This window comes from Chionomys nivalis, chromosome 11, assembly GCF_950005125.1.
Source record: "Chionomys nivalis chromosome 11, mChiNiv1.1, whole genome shotgun sequence".
NCBI lineage: Eukaryota > Metazoa > Chordata > Mammalia > Rodentia > Cricetidae > Chionomys > Chionomys nivalis.
Window position 1 is genome coordinate 51,830,954 of NC_080096.1, and position 17,499 is coordinate 51,848,452.

Consider the following 17,499-nt stretch of genomic DNA (forward strand, 5'->3'; position numbering starts at 1 on the left):
CTATGAAATGAGATAATAGGAGAGTCCTCTAACCAAGGTATAGGGCCAGTGTTATTGGCAAGACACTATCATAAGTCATGGCAAAGAAGGAGCCATATGAGTCCTTGGTATTGGATGGAGCAGTGCAATCAAGATGTTCCTCATGCATGTTTTGACTACGCCTGGAAGGAGGCATTCTGCCCAGCTGTCTAGGATCATTGTTCCTAATCTGAGTTTTATTAGTGGCTTCTTAAAGTGTCATTAGAGGTTTTCAGGATTCATTTACTTCCTGAGATAGGCAAGCTAATGATTAGTTTCAGAATGCATCAGTATATTTCTTTGAATGCTGTTGAATCTTGAGGTAGAGTTCATGGACAATATACCCAGTTTGGAGGCGATTCATGACCTTTCATGGAATCCAGTGACCTTCCAAACTCAGCACTCAATGGGAATATAAGTGACCTTCCAAACTCAGCACTCAATGGGAATATAAACCTACGACCCTTTTTCAGCCATAGATTGTTTCACTATAACTGTAGGTCAGTGTCATGGAACTCTAAATTTCTCTTGATGAGAATCCTTTCTTTAATGAATAAAGTCATCACCTAGATGCAAGTGGTTGCACCTTGTGTATTGACAGCCAACTCTCAAGCTATATGCTTTGGCAGTATGTTGTCTGTTAAGGAATTCTTTTGAGTATGTGATTACATTTTAAATGGTATAAGGACCTGAAGAATATATAGATGATGACTTTCTCTTTACCAGTAGTTTTAAGAACAGTGCTCTAAACCACTGAGCCACCTTTCCAGCCCCAAGAATTATTTTTTAGTGAAAATGTAGTGGGCACTTTCTAATCAGCAACACAGTTATAAGCATTTTTCTGTAGAAGCATGTGTGTGTGATTTTGAAGTGTGATTGATGGCGATATCATTAGTGTAAGGAAACTGTAGTGATATTTCATTTGTATTTTAATAAATAAAGCTTGCCTGAAGTTCAGAGAGTAAAACAGCCACACTGATCAGCCTTTCAGAATAGGCAGTGGTGACACACACCTTTAATCCCAGTAGCCACACTAGTTTGCCATTGAAACCAGGTGGTAGTGGTGCGCACCTTTAATCCCAGCCTTTGAGGTGAATATACAATGGGAGGAGACAGCTCTCACAGACAGTGTCTTTCTGAGATTCCTGGAGGCAGGACCACCATTTTAGACTGAGGTAGAGGTTAGAACCAGTGGCTGGCTGTTTTGCTTTTCTGACCTTCAGGTTGAACCCCAGTTTCTGTCTCTAGGCTTTTATTAATCGTGTTACAGGAAGCAATGACTTAGGCTTTATGATCTGTACTTTGCTCACTAGGAGTATTACTGCGTTGTAGGTGCTGGTCGTTACATGCCGGGTTCTGCAGGTATGGGCACCTCCATAGCTGGAGTCGATCCATTTACAGGTAGGTACTTTAAATTTCTTTTTCTTTTGGATTTTAAAAATTTCATTGAAACTTCTTAGGCCTTAGCCTGGTTTGTTGAATTATTACCTAGAATACATGCTGCCTTCCAACTTTGATTCCCTGGTGCTGCAAACGATTTTTGTTTTGGTTTTGTTAATTTAAGCATTGTTTCACTGTACAGTGTGCCTCCCACGTGCTGGCATTAAAAGTGTCCATAAACATAAGTAACAGCAAAAGACAGTTTTAATTTAAGAAATTTTAATTTGAAGTCATTTTATTCCACTGAATATTACTAAAATTTCAGTTTGTGATAGTTTGTTTGTCCCAGGATCTCTGTGTAACCCTGGCTGTTCAGAAACTTGCTATGTAGACAAGGCCAGCCTAGAACTTAAAGAACTTTGCCAGCCTCTGCCTCTTGAGTGCTGGGATTGAAGGTGTGCATCACCACATCTGGCTGTGTTGGACCATTTTTATTAATCATTAGATAACTGAGTTATCTAATTAACAAGTATAACTTACAAAGATATAGGAAATGATGAGACTGACTCATGTATTATTTTAAATAAGCAATGAAGGACATGAGAAAAGAGTTAACAGAGTATTAATTCAAGAATGAAGTTTTATCCTTGTTACTTAACCTTTTTAAAATTTTTAGGTGAATTTTAAGAACAAAATTAGGAAATATGATAGGCCCTTTTCTAAATCTTTACTTCCATTTTATGAGCCAGAAATTACTACATTGATAAATATAAGCAGTATCCAAAAGTTTGTGAATGGTTTGGAGGTGGCTTGCTGTTTTTATTTCATGCCTTGAAATAAAATTACATATTGCAGTAATTGTGAGAACACAGTCATCAATTAGGAAAAAAAATCTCACTTTGAGTATTTGTTAAAATTTTTATGATCTCCCCTAAATAGGAAGTAGTGCCTACCGTTCAGCTACATCTAAAACGGTGAATATTTATTTCCCCAAAAAAGAAGCTCTTACCTTTGACCAAGCAAACCCTATGCAAATATTAGGTAAGTCTATATTAATGTTTTTATTACATACCCAATAATAGCTAGAGATGTTCTCAAGACTTAATCTTCCAAGTCCACTTGACATGTGCAAGAATTTGGCTTCCTAAATGAATAGAGACTTCTAGTGAGGTAGTTGTTAGCCAGCTGTGTTACAACAGTCTGATAATTTAACCTTTATGGGTTATAAGAAGTTTTGTACAAATACAGGATAAATGGTTATCATGACTAATAGAAAGCACCTATTTAGGGGAAATGTAAATTCTACCCTCAAGCTCTTGAGGGTTTTGCGGGGGGGGGGGTGTGAAAATAAATGAGTAACATTGTGGCATATTTGAAAAATAAAGATAACATTTTTCTGTTATTTTAAAGCAGTTTTTTTTTTAATATTTTCATTTTACTTGCATTGGTGTTTTGTCTGCATGTGTGTGTGAGGATGTGAGATCTTGGAGTTATAGACAGTTGTTACCTGCCATGTGGATGGTGGGAATTGAACCCGGGTCCTCTGGAAGAGCAGTCAGTGCTCTTAACCACTGAGCCATCTCTCCAGCCCCTTAAAGCAGTTTTTTACTATGTAGCTTGTCCACAACTCCTGGTCTATCTGCCTCACCCTTCTGAGTGTTAGGATTATAAGCATCGTACTACCACACCCCACTTTAGAGTCTGACCTTTAAAAATAAATAAGTATCCTACACAAAATGAACTCAGTCGTATTTTTGGAGGTTCTTTGTTTCATGATGTTTTTTCAGGACTTTTTTTTTTTTAAAAAAAAAAAACTTTATAAGATTTTTGCATATGCATTATGGTTTCCAGATTTGTGTTTTTATGTGTTTGTGTTTGTGAGTTCCTATATGTGTTTCCTGAGGGTTGTTTGTTTGTTTTGGCTCTTTCTCTTTTTCCTTATTTTGTCTTGTTGTGTTTGTTTTTATTTTATCTTATTATTAGTAGTATTAGTATTTTGGATGCCTATTTGTATCCTAAAGAGAGAGGAAGGGTGTGGATTTAGATAGATGGAGAAGTAGGGAGTATCTGGGAGGAGTTGGGAGTGGGGAAGCTATATCAGAATATATGGAAAAATTCTATTTTCAATTAAAAAGCATAATGCCCTGTGGACAGAGCCAGTCGGTATAAGGAACTTGTTGACACATCTGAGAACTAGACTTCAATTCCTGGGATTCAGATGGAGGAAGCGCCATGTCCTCCGACCTCCATGCCTTTCCGCTGTGTCACTGTGGACCCTGCTTGTATATGGAGTAAAGTCAAGCTTTCAAAATGATTAATAAAAATAGATTCGGGTATTTGTAACATTTGGGAGGATGAAGCAGGAGGAATACAAATTTAAGGCTAGCCTGAGTTGTATATTGAAACTATCTGGGGAAGGGGGCCCCAGGGGAGCACAGTGGGTGAGAGAAAGAGAAAAGTACACTGTTTACTCTGATTGCTTTTCTGTCATTTTTTCTCAGATTAAAGTGAAAAGGGAAAATTTTGAACTATAAATTACTTGATCCCTTTGCTACAAAGCTGATGGTGAAGATTAATTGAAATAACAGTTGTACCTTGACATAAATAAGGCAGAGATTTTTTTCATTATTGTTCTTTATATTATTGTTACATATAGCATTGATAGGTAATATTATGAACTAAAAAGTATACACACACTTAAACATTTGTTAATTATACAGATCTAAGAGATTTCTTGTTTTCTACATTTCTCAAAATTTTGTTTTCATTAATTTGCAATGTTGAAATTGTAGTGCCAAATACAAGTGAGATAGGTCCAAAGTCCATTTATGATTGTTAAAGAGTTGTAAATTTGGGGGCTGGAGAGATGGCTCAGAGGCTAAAGCACTGACTACTCTTCCAGAGGACTCAGATTCAGTCCCCAGCACCCACAGTTATGAGGCAGTTAGTTCAAAACTGTCTGTAGGGGCTGGAGAGATGGCTCAGAGGGTAAGAGCACTGGCTGCTCTTCCAAAGGTCCTGAGTTCAATTCCCAGCAACCACATGGTGGCTCCATCCATCTGTAATGTAATGAGACCTGGTGCCTTCCTTGCCAGCAGTACATTGTATTCCAAATAAATAAATCTTTAAAAAAAAAAAAAAACTGTCTGTTACTCTAGTTCCAGAGGATCTGACACCCTCACACAGGCATACATGCAGACAAAGCACCAATACACACAAAATTAAAAAAATTAAAAGAAAAATTTTTTTAATTAAAAAAAAAGATTTGTAAATTTGAAACTGGTGAGGTGGCTCAGCTGGTAAAAGTACAAGCTTGATGATTTAAGTTTGATCCCTGGAATCTGGTAAAAGGAGAGAATTGATGCCTTGATGCTTAGGTTATCTTTTGGCTGCCTCGTGCAAACCATGGGCACATGTATGTCCGCATTCACACACCTATCGTACAACATATAAAAAATAATAGATAATACATACATAACTGTTGCTTTGAAAAACACTCAGAGTGGCTCTAAAGCAGGATCTGAGGGTCTCAATTGCCTTTCCTACACTACACAGAAATGCTCATGGACCTCATTTGATAGGTTTTGATAATTGCTGAGAAGAGTGTTAGTGTGTAGGAGAACATTCCTGAAAATGGCATATGTATTATTTTGCTAAGTTCAGATAGAGGATTTTGAAAGATTGGTTTTGGGTTCTAGGAAAGCTGAAGGAACTTAATGGAACTGCACCTGAAGACAAGAAGCTAACTGAAGATGAATTGGTACTTCTCGAAAAGATACTATCTCTGATTTGTGATAATTCTTCAGAAAAGCCAACGACCCAGCAACTCCAGATTCTGTGGAAAGCCATCAACTGGCCTGAAGGTAAGTAGTATCTTCAAATTTTAACTAAGAACCTTTTATTTCTGCCAATATTGCTGATACTTCTAGATTAACTAAAAGTTAATGTGGGTATTTCTAATTGAGGTTATGAACAGTTATGCAGAATGGCCTCGCCACATCACTATAATTTATAATCTTGTTAGTCACAACCCATGAGATTCTGATGGTGTATGTTTGGTATACCGTAACTGAAATTTAGGAACCAGGAATGTTTTAGAATTTGGATTCTCCCAGTTTGAATTATTTCCATTGACTAATTGAACATTCATAATCAATCAAAAATTAGAAATTCTTTTATAATTTCTGTTATTTTAGAATTAAAATGTTTGAGATTTTATATTTCATTATTTGGGATAATAATTACCTTTAGAAATTCTTTGTGACCTATTAACTACATATTAAAAGCATCTACTATTATTCTACCTTTTATATCATTATTATATTTTTTGAAAACCAAAAGAACCTCTCATGGTTTTTAAAAATCTTTGGAAATGTATTTAATCTTACGTGTATGAATGTCATGCGTGCACGGATGTATGGGTGCCACATGAGTGCCTGGTGAGTGTGAAGGTAGGAAGTGGGCAACAGATCACCAGACACAGGAGTTAAGAGTCGCCATTTGGGTCCTGGAACTTGGACCTGAGTCCTCTGCAAGAGCAGCAAGTGCTCCAAACCACTAATCCATCTCTCAAGCCCATGATTTATTTTTCATGGCATTTACTGGAGGAAAAAAGATTTTTCTTTACTACAAAATAGTTTAAGATTTAACTGTTCGAGCCGGGCAGTGGTGGCGCACGCCTTTAATCCCAGCACTCGGGAGGCAGAGGCAGGCGGATCTCTGGGAGTTCGAGGCCAGCCTGGTCTACAAGAGCTAGTTCCGGGACAGGCACCAAAGCTACAGAGAAACCCTGTCTTGAAAAACCAAAAAAAAAAAAAAAAAAGATTTAACTGTTCGCTTTGACTGCCTGTTGTGTTCTGTCACTATATTTCCTTTGAGTGCCATAATTAAGACTTTAGTTTATTAGGGTTTTCTTGTTCTAGTGTATGTGAAGATCTTTTACACATGATTGTCCTTATGTTATGGAGCATATAATGTCTTGTTTCCTTACATTCGCAATAAGATTGTTCATTAAATGTTTGCATGGCAGCTACACAGCACTCAGTTACAAAGCTCCTACCAAAATTTAACTCTCTAGCCTGGTTACCAGATATTTAAAGCTAGATTCCCTACTTCAGTCATTCATCTCATTAATGAATATTTTGCTATGTCAGACTATTAGACAATCTAAAAGTTATCTCAGTTTTGAAGCATATAGCCTAGTTTATATAAAAACATTTTTCGCATTTCCTATAAATGGTCATTTTGTAGTGGGAAAATAAAGTAAAACTGAATAATAACTATAAGGAATTTTCTAGATTTTTCATATGTATTAATGAGTATTTCTTTTTAATAGACATTGTCTTTCCTGCACTTGACATTCTTCGGCTATCAATTAAACATCCCAGTGTGAATGAGAATTTCTGCAGTGAAAAAGAAGATCAGTTCAGCAGCCATCTCATCAACCTCCTGAATCCTAAAGGAAAGCCTGCAAACCAGCTGCTTGCTCTTAGGACTTTTTGCAATTGCTTTGTTAGTCAGGCAGGACAAAAGCTCATGATGTCCCAGAGGGAATCACTGGTGTCACAAGCAATAGAACTGAAATCAGGGGGCAATAAGAACATTCATATTGCTCTGGCTACATTGACCTTGAACTATTCTGTTTGTTTCCATAAAGACCATAACATTGAAGGGAAAGCTCAGTGCTTGTCAGTAATTAGCACAATCTTGGAAGTTGTACAAGACCTAGAAGCCACTTTTAGACTGCTTGTGGCTCTTGGGACACTTATCATTGATGATTCGAATGCTATACAATTAGCCAAGTCCTTAGGTGTTGACTCTCAAATAAAAAAGTATGCGTCCGTATCAGAGCCAGCTAAAGTAAGCGAATGCTGTAGACTTATCTTAAATTTGCTGTAACAATGGGGAAGGGAAGCTGAGGTTTTCAACTGATTAATGGGGGTACTTTTTTTTTTCCCACATTTTACATGACTGATTGCAGATGTTTAAAAGAGAGAGAAGAAAGAAAACGGAACTGTGGGATAAGTTTAGATCTTGTAAAGTTGTGTTGAGGAGAAACAAATTATAAATAAAGTTTTTGCACTGATGGTTGTGAGGTTTTCCTGTGTAATGGGGCAGATTTCAAGGGTATAGAAACATTAAAACTATAATCAATAACAGCACAATTACAGTGGCTTTTTCTTCCTTACCTTTATTACTCAGGAGAGCACAGATTTTTACTTATGTAGTCTGCCTCTACTTCTGTGAGACCTTGTTAGGTTGGCCTCTATCTTGTGCATTAGCTTCTCCGCTTCCTTTCACTGTTGGGTTCTTTCATTAGCACATTTCAAGGCCCTTTAGGATTTACTTGAAAAGTAATTTTAACTTAGTTTGTTATAAGTTGTAAATTGAAAAAATACACAATAATTTCTTGAGCCATTTGTAAATAGAAAGTATCAACTTTCATGGTCCATTTTTAGATGAAGGAAGCAAATTGGTAAGCTGTTATACATATCAATTCAGACAACTGAGGCCTTAAATGATTATGCGTTAGGATAACTAATTTTCTTTCACTATATGAGGTAATTTCATCTTTCGTTCTAGTTTTGATATCTGATTATTTGGTCATTCTTTAAAGTTGTATTATTTCTTTTGCTCTTCATTATTTTTCATTTCAGGTTTGATATGATTGTATACTTGTTGATCATCTTCATTGCATCAAAAAATTTTGGAATTCATTGACTTTCATTAGGCATTTGTGCAAGTAACATATATCAGACTTTAAGGTCAAGAATCTGTCATGTGAAATTAAGTGTTTTTAACCCCTAAAATGGTCCAGATACTACATTATATACATTGTCATTTAATTCTCAAATCAGCTTTCTTTAAAAGATGGTTATTATACTTCTGTTTACAAAAGGAAAGATAATAGAATAAGTTATAATGGGAAGGTAAAGGCGAGGGTACTCTATGCTGTCTGCACAGAGCACTTGCCATGATGCAGCTTTCTAGACAGGAAGCCACAGGCTTGTCTCTGAATATCTTAGCAACTAAAACAAAGGAGGAAATAGTGCTGTTTCTTTTCCTTTTTGGTTTCGTGAGACAGTTTCTCTGTAACCCTGGCTATCCGGGCACTCTCTGTAGACCAGACTGACCTTGAACTCAGAAACCTGCCTGCTTCTGCCTCCTGAGTGCTAGGATTAAAGCCACCATGCCCAGATCAATGCCTTTTAAAAAGTATATTTGTGTTGGTGTATGTGTGTGCATTTTGATTTTGTTTGTTTTGTGGTGCTAGCTCAAACCCAGGTGCATGCTGGGGAAGCTCTACCCACTGGATTACATTCCCAGCTCCAAAACTTCCATTTTTATTATGGAAAAAAGATGGTTTTACAAGGACTTTGCTTAAAATTATGAGCAGTGTTCTCAAAATTAACAGTATGGAGAACCATGGGGTTTCCTGACTTAATTCAGGGACAAATTTTTTCCAGTAAGGGAAAGAAAATCTTGAGTGTTTGGAATAATCCAGGGGAAGAACTTGTAGAATACCATAAGAAGTGAGGAAATGTAAATAGGGCTGTATACCTTACTAAGTATTAAATTACAGTCTCCTGTGTGTACCCAAACTCTAAACTCTTCGTTGCTTGTTCCTTTTATGTATTTGTGCTTTACTTTTGTTGAATTGGGATTTAAATTGTTACATCAAAATTAAATGGTAAAACTTTAATCATCCTGGTTCTGTTACAATACACTGCTTGTTAATACATCCAATCTAGCATGCAATTTATCTTATTTTGAAAGGATGGGTGGGTACCTTTGTAAAAGGGTTGGATGTATTCTTACTTAGAACATGACTTCACTCCTGAGTATGTAAGAGATGGAAAACTGTAAATACTTTGTTTCATATCACTGTCTTTTATACCAGCTTTTATTATTTGTACAGTTCAACAACAACAAAAATAAGATAATCTCATTTGAAGAACCTGTTAAATAGTGGTTTAAATTTTTGTTTTCCTTTAAACTTTTTAAAAGATCTCTTAATGTTTTCTTGAGTATAAAAGAAATAAACATTCATTTAGTAAAACATACACACATCTCATTGACTGTAATCCTACTAGAAAAACATTCTTAGCATCTTATACTGTATTGCATGTATGTAAACATGCATTTTATTTTTCAAAAAGGAATGTATTTTAATGTTCAGAAATTTTATTTAATATTCCATTTTCTATAATCTGAAACTTTCCTGTTTTTGATTATCAAACAATGCTATTAAAGATCACACAACAGTCTTACCCTTTTCTTAGAAATACACTGTATGCAAGAAATTGATGAATCAAATTAATAGGCAGTTTTAAACTGATAACTGTGTCTAATAAATCAACTGCATTTTTCTTTCTTTCTTTATTTTTTTTTTTGGTTTTTCAAGGCAGGGTTTCTCTGTGGTTTTGGAGTCTGTCCTGGAACTAGCTCTTGTAGACCAGGCTGGCCTCGAACTCAGAGATCCGCCTGCCTCTGCCTCCCAAGTGCTGGGATTAAAGGCGTGCGCCACCACCGCTCGGCTTCAACTGCACTTTTCAATTCCAGATTAGTGGGTTTCACATTGCATTTTAAACCCCATTGTCTACAAAAGACATACTTTATGTCCATTTTATAGCTGTTATTTTCATTTACTTAGATATGTTGCTGTTGTAGTTTTCTTAAGACTGTGTTTGATTTACTGCTAGTATATCACTACACAGCAATACAATTATGTTTTACGAATGATAGAAGAGACAAAGCTAAACATATTCTTTTCAAAGATAATTCTGGGGATAAGTGGGGAGTTCCTTAGTGGTTACCACAGTGCAATTTATGAAGAAGTGTTAAGTAAAGAAGCATTTGTGATACGGCTTCTTTCCTACAGGTCTTTTAAGAAGAATCCCCTCCTATGTGTCTTGAGAAGGAACTTAAACACTCAAGATTAAAAATGCTACCAAAGGGGCTAGAGAGATAGATGACTCAGCGGTTGAGAGCACTGACTGCTCTTTCAGAGGACCTGGGTTCAATTCCCACATGGCAGCTCACAACTATCTGTAACTCCAGTTCCACAGAATCTGACACCTTCACACCAATGCACCCAAAATAAAGTTAAATACATTATTTTTAAAAAAGAAAGAATGCTACCCAAGGGCCTGGAGAGATGGCTCAATAGTTAAGGTAGTTCACAACCATCCATAACTCCAGTTCCAGAGGATCTAATCTCTTCTCTGTACACCATGCAAGCATTGTGCACATACATATATGCTGGCAAAATCTGCATAAAATTAGATACTTCTGTCCTCTGTAGGCTCAGCACGTAGGAGCACACCCATATGCAGAGCTACATATGCATACACCTAATTTAAAAGTAATAATCTAATTTTAATTTTTAGTGCATTTTCTGTAACAAATTATGACCAAAATGATTATAGATAAAATAAAACATTTTCCCATGAACTTCCTTTAGATGTTCATAAAAATTGAAAAAAATAAGTGACCCTACAAGGAATTTACCAACTATATGTGTAGTTCTTGCTGGAGTTGGGTTTTCCCCTACAATCGACCACTACTAGAAACTACCTCAATTTTAAAACCCATGTTATGTTAATACACTGAACCTACCAAGCATCATAGCAACCTGAGGCTGGAGTATGGATTGTTTACTGTGAGGTTAACTTGGCTGTCCTGCATTGCCACTGTTCTAAGAGTGTCTTACCATATATTGCTAAGCGAGAAAAGCTCAAAATCAAATGTTTTCTACTGAATGGTATTACTCTCATGCCATAAAGTCAAACCACTACTGTCCCAGTAGATCCTACCATTTCTCCATATTTGCTTTTTTTATACTTGTGAGACTGCATAAAAATAAATTGCAAATTTCACACCAAGTAAGCATTTCAATATATTCTCTGAATGCAAGTGTATTTGTACATTTGACATAACTAATATCAAAGCTAGTAAATAACTTCATGTCTGATATCTAGTCTGTATTTGAAATGACCTTATATTTTGCTCTAGAAATACCCAATATAATTTTTGCTTTAAAAGTATCTAATCAGGATTTATGAGGTGTGTGCTCGCGCGCACGTGCATTCTAGAATAGTCCCATCTTTAAAAAATACTGTTTTTTAGCCAGGTGCTGATGGACATGCCTTTAACTCCAGCACTTGGGAGGCAGAAGCAGGCAGATCTCTGAGCTCAAGGCCCAGCTGGTCTACAGACCAGGCTACACAGAGAAACTCAGAAAAAAATTGTCTCTGTGTGTGTGTGTGTGTGTGTGTGTACTGTCTTTAGAGGCTGCTAGAATGTGAAGTACCCCACATATGAAGACATTTCTGTAACCCTCTGTATTATATATTATTTATTAAATTACCCCACAGTTTAATTGTTGAAAACAACGCATTATTAACAACTATCTTAACCCAGCAGTACCTTGTGTGCTACAGACTTCCTAGACAAAATGTGCCCACGGCTATAATAGTCGTGTGACTGTTAGGGAGGTAACTGACCACTCTGATTGTGTCTGAGGCCCACCCTGTAGGAAGGAGCTCATGCCTGGTATTGTAAACCCGATCAAAAGCCTATAGCTGAAGAGGTCATAGGCACTGACCTCCCGGGGGGCGGGGGCTACAAACTTTGTGCTGCTAAATGGATATGGGGCCAAACAGCTTTTTAAATTCTGTTCTCAGACGAGTGCTGTTCTCAGCTTCCATCAAAGAGGCTTCTTTGCTTAGTGAAAAGCAGACTTGTGGCTGGCTGCTCAAGGTGCTGAGAACAGGTTACCATTGTGAGCTTGCTCTCAGCAGGACTAGGAAATAGTGGGAGTAAAGGCAGAGAGGTTCTAGGAGCTGGATGGTGGAGGACAGGGCTGTGGCAGAAAGACTGTCTATGAGTATCACAAGGCCATTGCTGCAGCTGATTGCCTCCAGTGGCCTGCACAAGACAGCCTGTCAGCATCCAGTCATGAACTGGAGAGGTGCTCATGAAGCTGTCCCCCACCCCAACCCACCCCAGAAACTGGTTATTGATTGGTAGTGGGGTGGAATGGGGACATGATTGTTTTTAGTGGTGTTCCTAGTGGATGGCTTCACACCTAAGCTCATGCTGATGACCTTGGCTCAACTTTTGCTCATAACAAAATAGCATGAAAGTGGGTGGGAGGGACTTGTAGGGAGAAGGGGGATTGATGGGAATGGGGCTTAAAAAGGAGATAAGATGGTGGAGTACATGTAATTGGAATGTGTACACGTGTGCGAGTGCGTATGGCTCATGGTGCTGAAAAGAAGTAACCATTGAGGCCGGGCGGTGGTGAGCATACCTTTAGTCCCAGCACTTGGGAGGCAGAGGCCAGCCTCGTCTACAAGAGCTAGTTCCAGGACAGGCTCTAAAGCTACAAAAAAACCCTGTCTCGAAATTTAAAAAAAAAATAATAATAATAACTATTGGCAATGTTGTGTATCTGCTATTTTGGCTTGATTTTATGATATTTGAGACATCCTTTGGAAGTAAAATAGTCTTCAGAATAAGTTATTGCATGCTTTAAAAGCCACCCTGAAAAATAGATAACTCATTATTTATCCTAGGACCTAAACGAGGTGCTGAGGCTTTTAATTTGTCTGTGAACTACAGCAATTACTTCTGATGCCAAACACTGCAGCTCCTGACTGCCTCTACCTGTTCTATGAAAAATTAGTTCAGAAATAATGGCCTCCATATCCACCCTTCCTTTATCCCAACCATCCTATTCCCCCAAGTTCCCCCCATCCTCCCCTTCTCACTTTTCTCTCCCCATCTCCCCTTACCCCCATCCCACCCCACCCTCAAGTTCCCAATTTTTGCCCGGCAATCTTGTCTATTTCCAATATGCAGGAGGATAACTATATGTTTTCCTTTGGATTCACCTTCTTATTTAGCTTCTCTAGGATCACAAATTATAGGCTCAATGTCCTTTATTTATGGCTAGAAACCAATTATGAGTGAGTACATCCCATGTTCATCTTTTTGGGTCTGGGTTACCTCACTCAGGATAGTGTTTTCTATTTCCATCCATTTGCATGCAAAATTCAAGATGTCATTGTTTTTTACCACTGGCTTTGTGGGAGCCTAGCCAGTTTGGATGCTCACCTTCCTAGACCTGGATGGAGGGGGGAGGACCTTGGACTTCCCACAGGTCAGGGAACCCTGACTGCTCTTAGGACTGGAGAGGGAGGGGGAGAGGAGTTGGGGGAGGGGGAGGGAAATGGGAGGCTGTGAGGAGGCGGAAATTTTTTCAATAAAAATAAAATAAAGAAATAATGGCCTCCACAAAAGTAGAATATTTAAGAACCTTGGCTCAGCTGGAAGGTGCACAGGACAGTACCTGTTACCTTGAACATCACATTTACAAGGTATATGAGGTCCTGAAACATAAGAACCAACTCAAGGGTGACACCCACCTTGAGGGAGTTAAGGTCACAAGCAAGTTTGATCTGCACCCTTTCTTGATCACAAAGGGTCAGGAAATTGTAATGGAATATTCCTTTATACTGTGTGAAGATGCGATACTGTGATTTGTTTAATAAAAAAATCTCAATGGCCAATAGCTAGGCAGGATTTTCAGGGCAGAGAGGACACTGGGAAGAAGGCAGAGTCACTAACCAGACACAGAAAGTAGGAAAGTGGCATGGGCAGTACAGAGTAAAGGTACTAAAACCATGAAGCGGGAAGTAAATTTTAAAAAATGGGTTAAGTTATAAGAGCTAGTTAGAAACAAGCCTAAGCTAAGGCCGAACTTTCATAATTAGTAATAAGTCTCCATGTCATTATTTGGGGAGCTGACGGCCCTGAAGGAAATCACTTACCAAAGCCTGAGCAGTGACTTTGCTCCCCTCTCCTCTGGCATTGGAGGGTGGAAACAGGCAGATCCTGAGAGCTCACTGGCTAGAAACAGTGAGGTTCTGGTTCATTGAAAGACTCTTAATAAGGTTAAGGATGATAGAAGAAACAGCCAGCATCAAGCTCTGACCTCCACAACACGCATGTCTAGGCAACTGCACCTGTACACACGGGTGCACACACACACAGAGACATCACACATACACACACATCATACATACATACACATGAAGACACAAGCACATCACACACACACACTTCACATGCATACACATCTCTCACACACAGCACACACACACACAGACATCACACATACACACACATGAAGACACAAACACATCACACACTTCATATACATACACACCTCTCACACACAGCACACACACATCATACATACACACACATGAAGACACAAACACTTCACATACATACACATCTCTCACACACAGCACACACACAGAGACATCACACACACATCATACATACACACACATGAAGACACAAACACATCACACACACTTCACATACATACACATCTCACACACAGCACACATACACATCATACATAAACACACATGAACACACACTTCACATACATACACATCTCTCACATACAGCACACACACGCGCGCGCGCACACACAGCACACACACATGCGCACACACACACGCAGGAAAAAGAGGGGAAGAGATGAGGAAAAGAAGATAAAAGCTGTCTTTCTAATTGGGTCCTCATGACCCACTCCTACACAACTCTCAAGGACTTTCCAGGAAGAAAACCTGACAAGTCCTTTTAAAAAATGAATTTTCAGCTTTATCAGCTCTACTAGTTAGTTTTAATGTCAAGTTAATGCAGGCTAGAGTCATTTGGGAAGGATGGCAAAATGTCCCCACCAGATGGCCTGTGGGCACCCTGTGGGGCATTTTCTTGATGGGGGAGGGGCAGTGCTTGGGTGGGTTTGCTGTTGTTGTAACAGACTAGGGCACCTAAAAAGGGACCGTAGAAAATCCAAATGTCAACAGGGGGAAATTAGAACATGAACAGGATTTCCTGTTTTGCATGAAAATGAAACATGCTAGAAGGTCTCACTAAAAAGCAGAGTGAACAGAAGAGACTTCCAGGATATGACTGTCAACAAGTAGATCGAGCAGTCAAAAGTTGCTTCCCCTTTTGAGAGCTCCAGCAACCAGAGAGCGACTGACTTCTAGACAGTTGAAGGATCGTGACTGTTCTATTTCTGTGCCTCATCCTATCACTGCTATCCAGTTATCGGCACTACAGTCAGTAGGCTTGCCTCGAATCACAGCTACTCTCCTCTGTTTCTCTCTGCAGGCCTCATCGTTATGGCTGTGTTGCCTTGACTGTCTGTGCTTCATGCTGGAGAGAATTTTACAAGGAAAACCAACACATGAATCTGATGTTGTTTGCTTTATAGATGGAATGCAGTTTTTAAATTCTAGTGAAAACAGCACAGTATAGTGGTGTGTTATTTGTGTTTTAATAAATCAATAAAGCTTGCTTGAAGAGCAGAGGACAAAGCAGGCCCTTTAGGCAGCCATACAGACCAGGGAGTGGTGGCACACACCTTTAATCCCAGGATTCAGGAGACAGAGGCAGACGGATCTCTGTGAGTTTAAGGCTACTTTGGGCTACCAAGGATCTATCCAGAAACAGATGCAGGTGATGGTGGTTCACATCTTTAATCCCAGTGTTTTGAATTTACACACTTTAATCCCAGCACTAAGTAGGTGGAGACAGGAGCGATATAGCTGGGCGGAGAGAGGAGTATAGTATAAAAGGGAAAGAGACAGGAACTCAGTGAAGTGTGGAGTCTGAGGATTCTTTGAGACAGGATCTCACCCTTTCAGTCTGAAGATTTGGTAGAAGTAAATGGTCTCTCTAGTGGCTTGGCTGCCTTGCTCTTCTGATTTTTAGGTTGAACTCCAATATCTGTCTCTAGGTTTTTATTATTTGTGCTACAGCACAGGACAGACATTTATCTCTTTAATGGGAGTCATAAAAAAAAAAAAACAAACCACCAAAAACCTCTCCCAGACTGTCACCAACTCAGCAAGCCGAACTGACTGCCTAACCCAGGTCCTGCCAAGTGACAGAAAGTAATGTGACTAATAACTATGCAGACAGTTGACATATAATTGGAGTGGCCCGAGATTTGAGAATATTGTGGAAACAAAAACAAAACCAACAAAGCAAAAACATGGTTTCCTGACCTCTTCAGAACAACCCATTAAAAGTGGTCACCACATTTTAGACTTACTAAAAGCAGTGTTACAACCCAGTTAAAGCAATCATTTAAGTTTTCTTCTAGTTGTTTAAGACTTACTATGTATCCATGTATTCCAGGTTGAGCTTGAACTCACAATCACCTGACTCGGTCTCCAACGTGCTGGGGTTACTGTGTATCGTAACACTGATACAAGCTTAAACTTCTTGAATTGCATGAGCAGGCCCAGTGCAAAACACTGTTGAGAGAGCCACCGAGAAGGAATTATGAATATGAAACAATGGAGAAACATTCTTTTTGTCTGTCTATAACACAATGTAGCCCAAGCTAGCCTCAAACTTGGTGTCTCCCTGACTGTGCATGCCACCCTTGTCCTGCCCCCCAGCACTGCTATTGCAGGCACATGCCACTGCACTTGGGTAGGCCTTACTAGAAACTGGCTTACAATGTGGAGCAAAGAACAGACCAATTCTGCACAGGACTTGAGCCTCCCATCCTGCAACATGTTTGTGTGTTCATTCTTTGGAACCATATAAACTGCTTTCTTATTAGCCTGGGGTATGTCTATGCTGCAGAGCTCTGGCCCAAATGGTAGTAGAGATCCTACCAGAAAAAAAATAACTATTCTCTTCTGTGGATGTCCTTCTGAACACCAGTTTCCTGGAAAACATGTTTCCTGGGCCAAATAATTCGGTCTATTTGTAATGCGTGGTGAATTTTCTTAGACTTCCCTTGTACTTACTATTCTTAGTTTTATGGATTGGTGGAAGACACATGGAGTAATAAAGTCCCAGTAGCTAACAGAGATTTTTAACTTTCCCTGTCCAAAGGTTATTCTGTTGATTTTGCTCAACCTTTGTTCCAGTCCCATCTGGAAAACATCAAGGTTTTCCTTTGAAAAATAACAGGAAGACCCATCTGCCTAGTAGAAGGAAACGTATGAGCCAGCCCTCCTCTAAGGAGATATTTTCCACTTCTGTTAACAT

General features: G+C 38.8%; 1 protein-coding gene across 1 annotated transcript in view; it reads left to right on the forward strand.

Annotated features, from left to right (window-relative positions):
- Plaa (phospholipase A2 activating protein) overlaps nt 1–9,533 on the forward strand; it is a 35,445-nt gene extending 25,912 nt beyond the window's left edge. Inside the window, exons 11-14 of the mRNA XM_057784382.1 lie at nt 1,351–1,419; nt 2,338–2,439; nt 5,097–5,261; nt 6,734–9,533. Coding sequence (XP_057640365.1) covers nt 1,351–1,419; nt 2,338–2,439; nt 5,097–5,261; nt 6,734–7,296 — 899 coding nt within the window. The 3' untranslated portion in view covers nt 7,297–9,533. The remainder of the gene's footprint in view (nt 1–1,350; nt 1,420–2,337; nt 2,440–5,096; nt 5,262–6,733) is intronic.
- The last annotated feature ends 7,966 nt before the right edge of the window (nt 9,534–17,499 follow it).